The sequence below is a fragment of the Perissodus microlepis genome, chromosome 13 (assembly GCF_051167445.1).
Source record: "Perissodus microlepis isolate ML-2025 ecotype Zambia chromosome 13, ASM5116744v1, whole genome shotgun sequence".
NCBI classification, from domain to species: domain Eukaryota; kingdom Metazoa; phylum Chordata; class Actinopteri; order Cichliformes; family Cichlidae; genus Perissodus; species Perissodus microlepis.
Window position 1 is genome coordinate 33,711,197 of NC_140473.1, and position 18,034 is coordinate 33,729,230.

General features: G+C 42.2%; 1 protein-coding gene across 4 annotated transcripts in view; it reads left to right on the top strand.

Annotated features, from left to right (window-relative positions):
* The window catches only part of hspa12a (heat shock protein family A (Hsp70) member 12A), a 74,969-nt gene extending 59,741 nt beyond the window's left edge, over positions 1-15,228 (top strand). For 2 of the 4 annotated variants that reach the window (XM_084949605.1, XM_084949608.1), the window contains exons 8-12: positions 5,718-5,807; positions 7,265-7,369; positions 7,447-7,705; positions 9,238-9,341; positions 11,098-15,228. In XM_084949605.1, the coding sequence (XP_084805731.1) occupies positions 5,718-5,807; positions 7,265-7,369; positions 7,447-7,705; positions 9,238-9,341; positions 11,098-11,729 (1,190 nt within the window). In that variant the 3' untranslated portion in view covers positions 11,730-15,228. The remainder of the gene's footprint in view (positions 1-5,717; positions 5,808-7,264; positions 7,370-7,446; positions 7,706-9,237; positions 9,342-11,097) is intronic. The other 2 variants (XM_084949607.1, XM_084949609.1) reach the window with 1 other exon arrangement.
* The last annotated feature ends 2,806 nt before the right edge of the window (positions 15,229-18,034 follow it).

The window sequence follows — 18,034 nt, forward strand, 5'->3', positions numbered from 1 at the left end:
ATATAAAGCAATATAATCAGCAATATAAGCATTTAAGATTATAAATTTAAACCTCAACACCAGTAAGACAGTCGAGTCATCAGGTGGGACCAGTGTCTCTCGCCCTCAAACACCAGTTTGGGCTCTCTCCCACCAAAAAGTGGACGTCACATATATCTAAAACCAGTTTCAGCAACTGGGGGTTGGACCACCAATACGTCCACCTTCAGCTGCTGCCTGGTCCACAGTGCACTGGTCCCCTGCAGCCCCTCCTGTGTGAAGGGGTACAACCATGTGGCTCGTTCGGGCTGAGCATGGCTGGGCCCCGCGGGCTAAGGCCAGACCACCAAATGCTTGCTCATGTTGCCCCCACTAACCCAAAACATAGGAATGTCATTTGCAATCGAAATCTGTGCAATAGTAATTAGGAGTGAAATTACATGAAATTTCAACCTCCCATCTGAGCAAAATGACTTTAATTATGTTATGGTTTTATTAGGCCTGGAAAATGTGAACGAGTTAAACATGTGGCCCGTTTTCTATGCTTCCACATTAAAATCAGGACAGAATCATTTCTAGTCTATCAAGCAGTGTGCCAATGATGCAAAGTGAAAATGTTAAACTGATGAGCAGCAATGAGCTCTCTGAGCTTTCTTTCTCACATATTTAAGTTTTATTTGGTGCAAAGCATGTGTTCATCACCACAACCAAAACAGAAGACTTACAAGGTTTATCAGTCCTATCGTTAGTCTGCATAAAGACAAACTACACATTCAAAGAGTCATTTTGGCCTTGCTTGTTTCCATTTGCATTGTTGGTTCTTTTGTGTATCCATGGATACGAATGAGTTTGCTCTAGTTGTGCACCTTTGCAGAACACTTTTATACACGTGCACAAGACCAAATATACTGCATGTATACTGCAGGTATACTGCATGTATACTGCATGTATACTGCAGGTATACTGCATGTATACTGCATGTATACTGCATGTATACTGCAGGTATACTGCATGTATACTGCAGGTATACTGCATGTATACTGCATGTATACTGCATGTATACTGCAGGTATACTGCATGTATACTGCATGTATACACTGCATGTATACTGCATGTATACTGCATGTATACTGCAGGTATACTGCATGTATACTGCATGTATACACTGCATGTATACTGCATGTATACTGCTTGTATACTGCATGTATACACTGCATGTATACTGCATGTACACTGCTTGTATACTGCATGTATACTGCATGTATACACTGCATGTACACTGCATGTATACTGCTTGTATACTGCATGTATACTGCATGTATACTGCTTGTATACTGCATGTATACTGCATGTATACTGCATGTACACTGCTTGTATACATTGCATGTATACTGCATGTACACTGCATGTATACTGCTTGTATCACAGTGCCAGAAAACCGATTCTGTTCGTCTGAAGATGGCAGTTTCAATGGTGACAGTTTACATTATAAAATTGAAGCCATTGTTCATTGTTAAGTAAATAGTGCTAGTTTATTGTGTATAATGGGGGGAAACTTGAATCCAGCTGAGTCTCAGGCTCAGTCTTGGATGTGTGATGAAATGTTTCTGACACTGACGACGTCCAGATGAACAAAATCAGCGTTCTGGGATTTCCTCACCTGGATGATCGAGCACGCATCATCATATCGCTCTAACACCTCACTTCCTAAAAGGCATCATCAAAGCTTTAGAGTAACATATGTTCCATTCAGTTTGTAGGGTTAATGCTAAACAGTACACTGCCTGTACAACACAAGCATGAGTTCAGAATAGAAGAGTGTGAGTGCTGGCACTGCCTGCAGCTCAGACCTAGGCTACAGGCAGGCATGCTATAAAACACAGAAATGAATAGAAAAATCACAGAGTTTGTGTCATAGCTGTGTGAAGGCAGGAGGGAATGGTGAGCAGGACTCACGGAGGCAAATGTGAACTCAAAACACCCGGCTTTATTGGGAGATTGCAGACTGAACAGAAAACCAACTAAACAAAGCAAATAAACTAACAGGCAGGCAAACAGAACACACAGAGTCGAATGAGGGACGACGCAGACACTAAATACAAGAGGTGAACAGGACTAAGAGGAAACAGCTGGGAGGCACGGCTGACACTAATTACACAGATGAGACAGGGAGAGTACAAAACTGAACACACTGACATAAGACACAGACCTTCAAAGTAAAACAGGAAATGCACAGACTGGACTCAGAGACACGGTACAGACAGAGAGCAGAGGGACATGCATCAAAACACAAAAACATGATCAGAACGAACTAGAACACAAGATCATAATAATAATAAACACAAAATGCTGAGTCAATGCTGAGTCGGGACCATGACAGTTTGTAATCGTAGAGAAACCATTCATTGGTTTTGTCATATTCCAGCAGAAAGCACTCAGGGCTTCAAAGATTCAGAGCAATTGAAAACGGACCTTTGAAATTTGCGTTTTTGCAACAGACTGTACAATTCAGGTGACAATGAATACATCAGGAAACGAGTGTCACTGCATTTGGGGAACATATTTCTAGCTGTAACTGGATGCCTTGGAAATGGTCCCCCAGTACAAACAACAAAAATAAATAATAATATTAACCCTGTTGACATGCCTAAATGCAATGAGATGCTGCCATGAGAATGGCTGATTAGAAATCTACCTAACAAAGTGTCCTGTAAGTGGTGACGGTCACTCCTCAGTGAATACGTCTCAGAGTAGTATTATTAGAAACAATAGTGTAAAGATGATTTAAAGACTTGGGTGTCAGTTCTGTCATTTTCTGAGCTTTCCTTGGAGATAGGAGAGTCCGTTAGTCCAACACTCTGTTGGAGGGTCCCTGTGAACAGTCAAGTGCATGCATCTCATCTCACAGTACACACATGAGTCCATAATAAATAAGCTGTCAGAATATTAAAGACTGCAGTTTCCTTTGGATGTGGATTCCCACTGAAGCATATTCTTCCTCACATGGTTTAGTCCAAATCACACATCTGTAATGTTTTGTAATGTTTATGTTATTTCTATATTGATTGGTTTGGATTGATCTTTCAGGTATTATTTAGCCTGAGATTCTTGTACATAACTACTGATTGTCCATCCCTCTCTGCATCATGTGTAATTAAAATTCTTTATAGTTGGACTGAACATTTTCATCGTCAAAGGGACCTGCTCTGGTAAAAATGAAAGTTTACACTAAATGTTTTTAGAAAGATGAACTCAGATAGCACTGAGTCTCTCTGTTAACAGGTTAAGTACCACAGGAGGGCGCAGGAATTAAACCTTTACTTAAAAAGCATCATTAGCTGTCTCAGCTAATCACAGAACAATCTCTAAGCTTCCTGTTAAACCTCAGTGTTTGTTACTACTCACAATAACATTTTATTAGAGAAGTAGCTGCATGCTGCAGGTACTTCTCTAAGCATAGCATACATTTATATTACTGTGATCTCTGGCTCTGTTTCAGAGTTTGTCTTTTTGACCTCGCCCCTCTTCCCCAGCTGGTTGTGTCAAATGAGCCTCATTCCCAAGCCTGGTCCTGTTTCTTCCCATTTGTAGCACAAAAAGGACCCATCCACACAGTGCTGCAGGATGAGTGATTTTATTTACATGGTCTTTCTTTATAGCAGCTTTTCAGCTGCACATCTCTCTCTTCCAGGCCACGCCACCTTCTAAAACAGGAAAGTGTGATGGATGTCAGGTGTGCTGGCTGGCCTTTACACCTACTCATGTGCTAACTTTAGGCAGTCCTTGCTAAAGTCAGTTAAAAACATTTGTCAGAGCTGGGAAGGCACCTAAATATTGCTCTAGGTCAGGGGTTTCACACGATGTAATTATTATGTGTGAGCTGAATCTTCAGCCCTGCTGAGAATCCATGCAGGTTAGGGTGAGACTTTGATGGACACATCATGCAGCCAATCACATGCAAAGGCAGACTGGAATCATACCATTGTGTGAAAGAAGGAAGTGGGGCAGATATTCCAAGACAGCAGGTGTAGTGGTACAGGCCAGATACACAGAGACACTGAGGCATTTAAACCCAAGTGGGTCGGGAAAAAGGCAACGAGCGAAAACATAAAGTGAGCGGAATCTGTCTGCATTTCAGTGACGTTGGAGACTTGATCGAATCAGGAGCTAAAGTCATAACCATTTTTATTTTCAGCAATTTTCCATCATGGAGAACAAAAGGTTTGACAATTGTCCAGGCCTTAAACCTCAGCTTAACAGACTTAACTTTGATCGGCCTCTCACCACAGACAAGCACAAGCATAAACTTTGGACCTTAAACTATAAGTTTTACAGTTCTACACAAAGTAATTAAGCAATAAACAATGAACTTGTTGCACCTCCGTTCCCCTTACCGGGGGTAAAAGGGAGAACAGCTGGTTTAACAGGATGTACTGCCAGATCTGTTATTTAAACATAGATGTGTGGTATCCATGGAAACATCAGAATCTCAGCTAAAACCCCACAAAACCATTTCAACAACCATGAAACAACAAAAACAAAAACAGCTAAAACAGCAAACAAAGTTCAGGTAAACAGAGAAAAAGAGGATGTTCGCCCACAGAAAAGTCTTTAGTGGGACTATCGGAACAGCTGTGACGTTTTCTCTAAACACTGTTTGAACCCCATAACACGGTGCATCAAAACTGGTCCACACATGACGGATCGGGACCCGGCACAGAGTGATATAGTATTCACGGTGACGTGCCTGGATGATTGCCATGAATTGTACATCAGGGAAGCTGAATGGTCTAAGCTAAGTAGATGACACAACACAGAGGAGGCCCCCTGTAAAGGACCCTGCAGTCGGTTTGCTAAAGCTAAAGGTGTGGTCGAGCAGAGAGAGCGCTCGGGTGGCCGCCCTGCTCCAGGGCCCGTCTTCTGTTGTCATTTGGAGGCAGTGGACAAAGTATGTGTTACTGCTGGTTTGCCACTCTTACTTGTGCTGCTATTGGTTATAACATAAAAAGCTGGAGTGTAAGCGAGAGTTAAAAATCTTATTCTTTTATCGTCTTTCCGGCTCATTCCAAACCAAACGTGTGGATGGACACATCTGTGGGACTTCAGATCCCAACTGCATGTCGCTGGCAGTGGAACAAGTTTGCGACTGCAAATGCTGATTGGTTGATAAGACCTAACCTCCCCATTATGCAAAAATCACTGGTATGCAGCACCTGTAGTTCAGGGTTGGTGACATCACCAACACGCTACAGACCGTCTGTGGTGATAATGGAAAATACATAAACAGAGTTAATCTGCAGACGAAAAGGGAGTTTTGCCTTCCCACAAAGTGCTTGCTCGTGGAACGTTGTCCAATTGTTTGGGTTTTCTCTGTATTCTTGTAGGGTCGTTAACTTACAAGCTAAAGTGTCCTGAGGTGACTGTTGTGATTCGCATCTATATAAATAAGACTGAAGAGATCCATTTTCCACTTAGATTCTGTGCATGACGTTGTATATCATGTTCTGTAGTGACTGTATGTATGTATGCCAACCAAATGACCCATTTAATAATCATTTTAATTAAACTGTTCCTGAAAAGATCTCTATAGAGATTACACTATAGTCCTGCTCATAGTATGGATTCATCTCAGGCTGCTGCTTGTCTCACACTCCACTGTATATGAGCCCCACAACTTCTCATAGCAACGCTTCCTGCCTTTATCAGACTCACCAGAACACTCTCTTTCTGTTAACAAGCAGCTAAGGAGCATGTACGGCGCAACCGGCAGAGTCGCACGTTTTTGGTGGAAAATGTCATAGGGGAGCTTTGGTCGGAGCTGGAAGAAGGTAGAGTCTCTCTCTTCTTTTACTCATCTGTTCTCTTTTACTTTAGGCTGCCTCCTTTGGCTCTTTCATGTACTGTCATCCTGTCATAGATTAAGAGATTATGATGCTGATTAAGAAATCAGCATCATAAACCTAATATTTAGAGAATTGGCACCAAACGTATAAAGAAATAAAAAAACTCAAGTGTTCAGAAACACTGACATAGTTTAAGCATCATTCAGCTGCTGGCTTGGCAGAAGGTAGGTCCACACATTTGATTTGGCAGTTTCTTACCCTTCTGACACAACCACAGCGGGGATGTGTGTCCAGCATGGAGCCAAATAACACTGATGCAGTTTGCTAAATAAGTTCATTTGATTCCACTAACTGGGAAAGGCTGGATCAGCCAGAGGGACGCATTGCTGTGGTTGGTTGTTATGTTGTTGGTCATATCAGAATAAACAGTCACCTGACAGTATATTACAGCCTCCCTATAAAATTTGTTTCTGTTCCTTCAACACACACATGTGGTTTTAGAGCCACTTTAAACTGAGCTCATTTTCATGTTTTTTTTTTACAAACCTTTCCTTTTAGGTGGGAAAAGAGCCCAGCTGAAGAGGTTTTAAGGCTTATTCGGGATACCCATCAGCGGCACATGTGCAGCTCTGCTAAATTAACACATAAACCATTTGACTGGTTAGCAAACAGCCAATCACAGCACAAACCACTGGAAACCCTGCTTTACAGGCTTGATAGCTCATTAGCATCTCTGCTCTTGAACACTGGACAAATGCTTACCTGCAGCTGACAGTATCAGTCTGCTAAACGCCGTCCTGCTAGCGAGCTTTAATAACCACGGGAGCTTTGGTTTCTGTGCTGTTCCCATGTCACAGCCGAGTGGCTGTGCTGTTACACACCCTTCATCTTTAAAAGTTCTAACTAAAAATTGAAGACTGACTTTAATACAAAGACTATAATTATTGCTTTCAACATGGATACATATTAACTTTTTGTATCATATTTGATACATGAGTTTCTGAGACCTGTATCTCATCAACATGATCAATATTTGCCATAATTTCAAAATGTTATGGACAAAACATACACAATAAATATATAATAAAAATATATCAAACACAACATGATAAAGCAAAAAACACATTTTGTGGATTTTGTTATAAGGGTTCATAAACATCTCAGTTCTAAAAAATCTGAATTTGTGGCTATTTTTTGATGGGTTGGGTCTTACAGGGTTAATAGAGAGGCTATTAAAACTGTTGGCTCCACCTATCCTGAGTGGTTTGCTTCCTTCTACACTGCCTCAGAACTGAGTTTCCAAGGATCAGGTCAGCAGTGCTCTCTGTGGCCTCACTCCAGAAGCAGTAGTGCCAGACAAAGTCATGTTCCTGTAAACGACACAGTGCATGCACTTTATTTGTCTCATGCCACGCTTCTCGCCTGCTCACTTCTCTGTACAGGTGACCGATATGTGGTGGTGGACTGTGGTGGAGGAACAGTTGACCTGACTGTCCATCAGATCCGTCTTCCAGAAGGACATCTGAAAGAGCTCTACAAGGCTTCGGGTAAAACACGTGTAGCGTAACACTTTGCTAAAGCATCAGACCGTGTTCATGTGACTCACAGCTGTCTGTTTTCTCAGGTGGCCCCTATGGGTCCATTGGGATTGACTATGAATTTGAGAAGCTGCTGTGTAAGATCTTTGGCCAAGATTTCATTGACCAATTTAAGATAAAGAGGCCAGCTGCGTGGGTGGATCTGATGATTGCATTTGAGTCTCGAAAGAGAGCTGCAGCCCCTGACAGAACCAATCCTCTCAATATTAACCTGCCCTTCTCCTTCATTGACTACTACAAGAAGTTCAGGGGCCACAGTGTGGAACATGCTCTGCGCAAAAGCAAGTGAGTGTAAACAGAAAACCCAATCCTGAACTGGCATGTATAATCCTGACACCAAAAAGATGTGCTCGTTTGCTTTTGATTCAGATTTAATCTGAATTATATTGACTCTGTGATTTCATGTTGCAATATTTCTTGATCACATTTGATTCTGTACATGATCCAAAAGGTTGATTCTGATTTCTGCCACACCTGTTCTCAATAAACCACTTAAATAGGACCTGCCTGACAAAGTGGAGTAGACCAAAAGATCCTCAAAAGCCAGACACCATGACGCAATCCAAGGAAACTCAGGGACAAATGAGAAACAAAGTAACTGAAATCTCTCAGTCTGCAAAATGTTATAAAGCCATTCTAAAGCTGTAGAACGCCAGCGAACCAAAAATGACAGATATTATCCACAAATGACGAAAACACGGAACAGTGGTGAACTTTCCCTGCAGTGGCTGGCCAACCAAAATGACCCCAAGAGCACAGCAACAACTCTTGCAAGAGGTCACTGAACCCCAAAACAACATCCAAAAAACCACATCCAAAAAACCCTTGCCTCAGTTAAGGTCAGAGTTCATGACTCCACCATAAGAAAGACACTGGGCAAAAAATGAGTTCCAAACCACTGCCGAGCAACAGGAACATAAAGACCCCTCTCAGTTTCTTGATCTTGAATCATCTTGATGAGTCCCAAGACTTTTGGGAAAAGCAACATGTTACCAGCAGTAAAATAAGGTGGTGGTAGTGTGATGGTCTGGGGCCGTCCTGCTGCCTCAGGACCCAAAGACTTGCTGTGGTAATTGGAACCATAAATTCTGCCGTCTACCAAAACACCCTCAAGGAGAATGTCCAGCCATCTTTTCAAGACCTCAAGCTGAAGCACACTTGGGTTCTGCAGCAGGACAATGATCCACAACACACCAGCGGGTCCACCTCTGAATGTTTCAAGGAAAACAAGATGAAGACTTTGGAGTGGCCTAGTCAAAGTCCTGACCTGAATCTGATGGAGATGCTGTGACATGACCTTGACAAGGCGACCTCGACAACCCTCCACAGCACTGTAAAAGCCAGTTATCAGAAACGCTTGATTGCAGTTGTTGCTGTCAGGGTGGCCTGATCACTTATTAGGTTTAGGGGGCAATTACTTTTTCATACTGCTGTAGCTAGTGGCTTTGTAAGACTGTAGGCTGTGCTAACATGTTAAGAGGCTAAGAGATGCTTTAATTTTCTGGACTATCACCTGAAGCAAAAGTCTTTTTTTGATTTCTATCTCTGACTTGCATTAATAAACAGTTAAACTCTTGCATTTTAGTCCCATTTGTAACAAACATGTTGTGTCTGGATCAGAATAAAGTGAACAACAGTTCAGTTGTATCATTAGTTACATTTTGTGCTGTCATTTATAAATATGAGTCTTTGCCATTTTGTGAAATTTGACACTTCAGTGATGTTTTGATTTGATCATTTATTGTAACTAACTAATGATCTGCCTGTGAACTGAAATGAATACAGTGTATGTAACAGATGTTCTCCTCTCTTTCCAGTGTGGACTTTGTTAAGTGGTCATCTCAGGGGATGCTGCGGATGAATCCAGATGCTATGAACTCCCTCTTTAAGCCCACCATAGACCACATCATCCAACATCTCAGTAAGCTACATTATAACACCTGCATAAACACGTATCGCTCACCTTAGAGTCAAGCAAGTTGCAAAGTAAATAATAGTATTTGTATTGCTAATAATAATACATTTGACTTTTTTGCTTTGCAGTAAAACTGCAATGCAACTTCTAAGACAACCTTTAGTCACTGTGCCACTACTCTCAAGTAACTAATGGGAAAAATGACCCTTACATGTACAAATTATCATATAAGTATTGAACAATGAGTATCAAAAATCTTCACTGGGATCAGTAACATTCTGTTCAATGTGTTGTTGTCGCTCAGTTTCAAACTGCCAGGGTTGGTCACTCCCTAACTCCAGACAGCCTAGATCAGGGGTAGGCAACTCCAGGCCTCGAGTGCCGGTGTCCTGGAGGTTTTAGATGTGTCCTTGATCAAACACAGCTGATTCAAATGGCTAAATTATCTCCTCAACATGTCCTGAAGTTCTCCAGAGGCCTGGTAATGAACTAATCATTTGATTCAGGTGTGTTGACCCAGGGTGAGATCTAAAACCTACAGGACACCGGCACTCGAGGCCTGGCGTTGCCTACCCCTGGCCTAGATAAGCCACAGTTTGCTCAACCACATGAAAGTAGGTCACATTTCTTAAGGATGGATGGGCCTGCTTCAATACAGATAGTGATTATAGCAATTTATTATAGCATAACATAAATAAAATAAAACCCCTGTTTTTCTGTGACATTTGTAATGCATTTGAAAACACTGCAAAGACAGTGCTACAACTGAATTTAATTCAGTTTAATGTATAAAGTGCTAACTCACATCAACAGCTGCCTCAAATTGTAAATATGTTACAGTAGTGGAGAGAAACCCAGCAGTTAGACAATCCTCCATGAGCAAGCATTTGGCATCAGTGGGAAGGAAAAACTTCCTTTAAACAGGAAGAAACCTGCGGCACATACACTTGTATGTGAGGAGAACGAGTTTGAATTAAATTCTGGATTTAACAGGAAGCCAAAGAAGAGAAGCTAACATGGGAGAAATCTGCTCTCTCGACCTGCTCTCTGTCAGTTCATTAAGCCCCAAAGTGAGGAATCTAATAAACAATCTGCCTAATATCCATACGTTATCTCAAGAAAGACATCAAAGGAAATCCACAAACTTTAATGAAATTTAAACACCAAAACGGGTAATTGTATTTCTTGCTGCAGTGTCAGAACCAATTTAAAATGAGTAAGTCCTGTTACAGTGGAATTTTCAGCCTTGCATGACAGCTTCCTGCCATCATTGTGTGTATGAATAGAAGGCAGATCGCACTGATGAGCGAAAACACTGAGAGATAATAACATTGATTATCTGATTGGAAGGATTCTCTAGAAATGGGAAAGCATGAAGACTTTTACAAGAGGAAACCTGCTATGGCCAGATGATGAGGATCTGTAAAACAGCAAGGCCAAGCCTCATAAACCATGTTATTTTGGTGACAGGTTCAATTCGATTCATTTACATAACGCCAAATCACAACAACAGTTGCCCTGAGGTGCTTCATATTGAAAGGTTAACCCCGTGCAACACACAGAAAAGCCCAACAATCACATGAGCAAGCACTTTGACAACAGTGGGAGGAGAATAAGGCGTCCTTCAGAACCAGGCTCAGAGACTGGTGGTGGTCATAAAATTCAAATTCAGCTGTTTATCAATGAAAGAAAGATATAAACAGCTGTGTATCAGTGCACTCACTGGGTATGAATAAAAGGCATTTCTGTATTTCTCCTGCAGCTGAGCTCTTCGAGAAGCCAGAAGTCAGTGACATCAAGTTCCTGTTTTTAGTGGGAGGTTTTGCCGAGTCTCCCTTGCTGCAGCAAGCTGTCCAGAACATGCTTCAGGGCCGCAGCCGCATTATCATTCCCCATGACGTTGGCCTAACCATCCTGAAAGGTGCTGTTCTGTTTGGCCTGGACCCCAGTGTGATTAAAGTCCGCCGCTCGCCACTCACATACGGGGTTGGTGTCCTCAATCGTTTTGTGGAGGGGAAGCACCCACCGGAGAAGCTGCTAGTTAAAGATGGAACACGCTGGTGCACGGACGTCTTCGACACCTTCATAGCTGCGGACCAGTCTGTGGCGCTTGGCGAGATGGTCAAGCGGAGCTACACGCCGGCTAAACCTTCCCAGCAGGTTATTGTCATCCACGTTTACTGCTCTGAGAAGGAGAATGCGGGCTTCATCAGCGAGCCCGGTGTCAGGAAGTGTGGGACACTGCGCTTAGACGTGAGCGGAACAGAAAGTACAGCGGCACGCCGAGAGATCCAGACGCTCATGCAGTTCGGCGACACGGAGATCCGAGCCATGGCAGTGGACGTGTCTACCGGACGCACTGTCAAAGCTAGTATTGATTTCCTAAGCCATTAAGTATCAAAAGAGAAGTCGTGCTCCAGTCCGGAGCTGTGGAGACAGACGCTAACAGCTTACACATACATACAAACACATACCTGTAGGGGCGTGTACTGGGAAGGTTCAGTCGCTCTTCATTTAAGCACTAAAGTGATGATGTGTGCAAACTTAACTTAAACTCAGACATTCAGCTTTAGAATCCGCGTATCATCGAGGTAAGAAGAGAGGCACTAATGAGAGCTTAGTATGTTTTAGGTTCGTCGCTTCACCGCGTCTGTCAAGTTTCGTGGATAAGCAGCTTTCTAGTGGTCATTCCCTCCAAGGAAACCCCTGAACCCAGTGATGAGGCTTAAAAGCTCCTGACAGAAGCTTCTTCATACTTTAATCTATGTTTTGCAGATCTACTGCCTCTGGCACAGAGAGGAACACATACGGTGAATTCATCTTTGTTTGTTGTTGTTCTGTTCTGAGACTATGAAAAGGTCAGTATACATCCTCAGAAGAGCTACGCAAAAATATCTTAATGTTCTTCTATATAAACTCGTGTCATGTTAGTAGTTCTGCAATATTCAGCCCTTTGAATGGTTCCCTCGAGGGCAAAACACACAGTTTTCCTTATATATGGCCAGTCTGCCAACTGGACGACTTGCAGTCATCTTCCATTTGTGAGATTACTAGCTTAAAAATAACTAGCATAACTATGTAAAAATGTTCAGCTATGGAGGATTGATGCAAAGTGTTAACGCTGTGACATCTTTGGGTAGCTGCTACAAGTGAAACAACGCCGACTCGCTAACATTTACCAAAACTAAAGTTAAAAATATACACTATATCATTCTTAATACGTTGAGAACGCACGCAAAAATATTAATTTGAGTCATTTTGCTCTTTTTCCATTAATGGGAATTCATATTTTTAGATTGAATTCAGCTTCCAGCATGGGCTGACTCTCACTGTCAGGTTCATTCATTCATAGATTTCATTATTACAATCTATGAAAAACGTGTTTTACATCCTGCATAGACGTTTAATACTTACATACATAAGAGATCATATTTGTGCTTCGCCTGTAGCAACATACTTCATGTTTACAGCCTCATGTATGTAGGGTTTGGTGCACACATGGTAGTCACTGTACCATCTGTAGAAATATGGGTTTTTACTCAACCGAGGTTGCTGATTTTTCAACTTTTATTAGCCTTTGTCCACCGCTGGAGTGGAAAGCTTCTTCTACCAGGAAAAACATGCTGTCCTCTTCATGCTTTGGTTTCATGATCAAGCCTTTAGACCCAGTATTACACAGACGAAGGGAACCCGTGTAAAGGCTGAAGGTGTGGTGATTCTATTGCAACTACATTTATAGTAGTATATTTATAAAGTATATAGCCACTTTAACCATTAGGCTGAATCATGCAAAAGCACCAGCTTGGCCCTTTGATGTAATCCAGTGTTATATCTGATTCCAGTAATGTGAAATGTGCTGCAAGCTCAATCCTAAAGAAAGAACAACCATCAATCTGCTTAACTGTGGCCTTTATTAGTTTTTGCTTCTGATTATCAGCTGTGGAAAGAATGACCCCGCCCACTCGACCTCTTTGATTGCACGTATAAGGTGCAACAGGCCAGTTGAGGCAAACAACAGTGTATTTATTTCTGTAAATACAGTATTTAAATATTGTACAGATTTTTAGCATTGTACGAGCAATTTCAAAGCCAAGAGTGCATATGTCTGTGTTTTTGTGTACGTGCACATGAAGGAGAGAAGAAAGCTCGTGTTCTGTCACATGGACATCCTCAACATTTCTTTCTCACCAGCCAGAACGTGAGAGTTAGAGGCTTTGTTGTGTTTCACCTGGATGCGTCACCTTACTGTCACTTTGCAATCACACAAAAAAACTTGAATACCTTTGTCCTTAAAAATATTTCAGCCCATAGGGTTACATGGTTCCACGATCTGAATGTGCACGGCCCAGTTGGACCGCACACATTCAGATTCTCTTCATTAAAGTGTGAGGCACAGTCACCAATAATCATACAGGTAAAATCTCCAGATCTCCAAAAAAGTCTCAATCATGATAGTGCCTAGCATGAATAAATGTGATGTTCAAATTCTGTCACCACCAAGAACATACAGTGCGTACTTTCACCTGCAGCTCGGTTCATAAGGACATCCGTTCGTCCCTGCAATGGAGGAAGATCCGTATTTGAATAAGCAGAAAACGATCGAATTGGAATGTGCAAAACCTGATTTCATAGCTTAGCCTGTTTTTGACTTAAGATTAATTTGTTGAAACGTCCATAAGATTCAGACTTTAACTGTTGGCCTTTCTAGTCTCAGTGTTGCACAGATGTAGGAGGCAGTCTGCCCTTTAACAGTCGTTGCATTAGGGCCACATTATTGTTTAAATTTCATGCTTTGGAAAGTTACAAATACATACTTTAAGAAAAAGTACAAGTACTTTAATGTATACTCAGTATACATCAGCACCCCCAGGTGCCATCATTAGAGTGGCACCTGTGGAGCACACTGACAGAGTCAGCAGGAGATTTAGGAGGAAAAACACTCAGTCTCAGCTGCAACAAACTCCCTTTGGGTTGTTGGATTATATAATCACACTTTTTGAATTTCATTTTTTCACTGCCATGGTCCAGATATGCAGCAGTTATGAGTTATGTCTGAATTATTACGGATTTCCTTTGATCCTTTGTTTAAACTGTGAATTAAAGCTGATCTCGCCTTTCAGTGTAAGTGTACAAAGCTGCACAAGCTCCAGTGCCCTCTGCTGTCTTCAGCACTCTTTCTGCGATGCACGTTTTGCATGTGTCACATAGGAATGGCTGCTATTACTAATACACAAAACCACGCTTAACTACTGATGTTTACTCTGGTAGTGTCCTCTTTTTGAGCTCTGGTGTTTGAGCTCAAGCGATGGCAGCTCATAACAAACATTACTGATAACTGAACTAATAACCTTTTACTTTACACGTCTCTGTGTTCACAAAGCATAAATGAAAGACTCTAATAGCACCGTGGTTTTCTTGTTTAACATTAGATGATTGCTATGTGTTTTGTACACCTTTGAGTGTTATGTGATGCACAGGGTACTGTTATGTAGCAGCTTTTTACCTAAAGCTATAACAAGATTAGCAGAAGACATATTTAGCTGACTATCTGACTTTAGCTGACTTTATTCTTGGTGTGTGAAGCATAATTTTTGGTCAATGAGTCAATGATTTCAGGTTATTTGGATGTGATTTGAGTAGCACTCTAGTCAGCTTGCGTTGTCTTTAAGCATCTCCTTAAGACTCTCTAGAAAATCCAAGAATTCAGAAGATTTCACAGCTAAAATCACAGAGCTTGTTGTAAGGATCACCTCAGCCACTCTGGAACGCAAAAACTAAGCAAACTTTATTGTTTAAGCAAAGACATTTTTATGTTTATTATTTTTCATGCAGTACTATGTGTATTTTACCAATGCCAGATATTCACTGTCACTAATAAAATGTTTATTTCAAATTGTTTGCTGTACTTTCTTCAGCTTAGTTAAAATGGGGTCAATTCATAGGTTTTAGCAGCAGAGCCAAGGCAACCAACAATTAAAATGTTAAAGTTATGCAAAGTGTGTTTATCTATGCTAACATGTGCAACCACAGCCTGCGTGTTACTGGAGTTAAAAATGTATGATTAGCTATCTAATTTTAGATTTAGACCTTTGTATTTCCTAACACACCGACCAACGCTTTAATGGTTTTATCAGCAGGTCTGTTAGAGCCAAGCTGACAAAATCTGAAGAACAATGGCTACATGTTTGTGAAGCAACACTGCCACCAAGTGGCTCTAATGAGGAATGAGCTGGCTCTACCCTGGTTTTATTATTGTGAGACGTCAAGGACTCCACTTTTTTAAAAGAAAAAAAGTTTGCTCGTAGGACTAGCATGTTATTTTTGACATGAGTTCTCAAAGCACTGCAGACCTCATTTTAAAGGCTGCAAGTAATTTCCATTTTCATTGAATTTAGTTAATTATTTAGGAGATTATGTGGGAACTGCACCAGAAGTGGGAAGTTACAAATTAAAAATACTTCACTGTATTTAAGCGTAGGGGAAAGTGGTCTTGTTTCTGCAAAGCCATAGAAGAGTCAACCATTTTACTCATCCTGCAAGGAAGAGAGCCTCATTGCTACAAAGCCAAATCGTACGACTACGCTGGATTGGTTGAGATGGTTGATGGTTCCAACAGTGGTGCAAGTTTTTAAGGTCAAGTAGAAATAGGTCTGTGAATGGAAAGCCCAGCTTCACTTTCAAAGAAGATGATGATGGAGTCATCCCTAGTGTATAAAAACACTACCCACATCACAAAAACTTGGTGGTAGTGGGTAGCATCAAAGAGTGGGATGTTATGAAGTAGGCCAGATCTGTGAAGACAATTGCAGTTCATTTCATCTTCATTTGAATTTCATTTTGTTCTGAACATGTGGCCGTGTGGCGCTAGGCCTTGTTTAATAAAATTGACTGTGGATGTGCTTATGTGGTGCAACTGGCTTTTATAACTTACCCCGCACTGGGGGCAAGGTGTGCCACAAGACCACTTTGTTTCGGATCCACAGTGATTGTTCCCAGGGATGCACAACATCCTGAAACATCCTGAAATATAAGTACATGTTTTAGTTGGAAGCATTACTGTCATGGCCTCAATGTAAGTAAAAACTGGCACAACTCACCCCACTCTCTCCTAATTTTAAAGGGTCTTTAATTTATTTGTCTGAGCCTTCTAATACTTAAAAGTATTTGTTGGGCAGGCAAAAAGTCACTGATTTTGATTCTAGCTAACAAATGTCCGGTTGGTTGGCCATCACCATTTTGTCCATCTGTAACTGGAAATCTCAAATTATCTTAGATGCTTGCTGGCATCTCCAATCAGGAATTCCCACACCCGCCGATCCAAAGTCCCCCCGCCCATTCCCGGCCCAGTACCTGTGTACGGAAGGCACTGAAGAAGAGGAAGAATGGAAAGGCAACTGGACCAGATGACATCCCAGCCAAAATATGGAAGATGCGTTCCTAGCGGATCTCCTTAATCGTATTGCAGCCGAGAACAAGCCTTCCCAGGCCTGGACAACCAGCACCACCATGCCAATCTGGAAAGGCAAGGAGAATGGCAGCCAGTGCACCAACTATGCGTCGATTCGACTACTCTGTCATGCCATGAAAATCTTTGAGCGAATCCTGAATAAATGCCTTTGTGATATCGTTGAGCTTACCCCAAACCAGTGTGGATTTGTCAAGGGCTCCAGCACCACGGATGCCATTCATGCTGCTCGACTGCTTATGGAATAGCACAGGGAGAAGAACGGGATGGCGCATGTGGCATTCTTGGACCTGGAGAAAGCTTTCGACCGCGTCCCACACAGCCTTATCTGGAAAGCACTTAGGTCACATAGCATCCCAGAAGAATAAGTGCAATGGATGCAGCTACTCTACCAGAATGTCACCAGCAAAGTCATATGCCCTGCAGGTACCTCGTCACCATTTAGCATCACCATCTGCGTCCACCAAGGTTCAGCCCTGTCACCCCTGCTGTTCATCCTCTGCATGGACACAGCAACGGCCGACCTACAATCACGAATACACTGGAGCTTCCTTTACGCTGACGATGTTGCATTTGCCGACCCAGACCACCTGCCCCTCCAAGAGCAGTTGCAGGAGTAGAAGGACCGGCTGGAAGAAAGTGGAATGCACCTGAACACCAAGAAGATGGAGTACCTAAAATGTGGCCCTCAGACTCTGGGATTGATCCAGTGATGGCCAGGAGTTAAAGAAGACCACCGAATACCCTGGTCTGCGTGGACAGTCAGACCCTCGCGGATGTGCTCTTATGAGTCAACGCAGCATGGCTTAAATGGCGTGAATCGACCTGCATCCTGTGTTATCAGAGGATGCCCGAACACCTCAAAGCTAAGATCTACAAGGCAGTCATATGGCCGGTGGCCCTATAGGAGCAGAATGCTGGCCACCAAGAAACATGAGCAGATCCTCACTGCTGTGGAGATGAAGATGCTCAGGTGGATGGTGGGCTTAACTTGCCTGGATTGTGTGGGGGAGATATCATCACCCCCACCTGAGATTGGGTGCCACGCCCCAAGTGCAAGAGGTGAAGGATCATTGAGTGTGAGAGGAACTGACCTGAAAGGTAGGATCATGGCCAAGCTTGAAACCTGGACCCCCCGTAGCCGGTTACCAAGACTGCGTGAAGTAATTCAATTCAATTCTATTTATACAGCACCAAATCACAATAACAGTCGCCTCAAGGCGCTTTATATTGT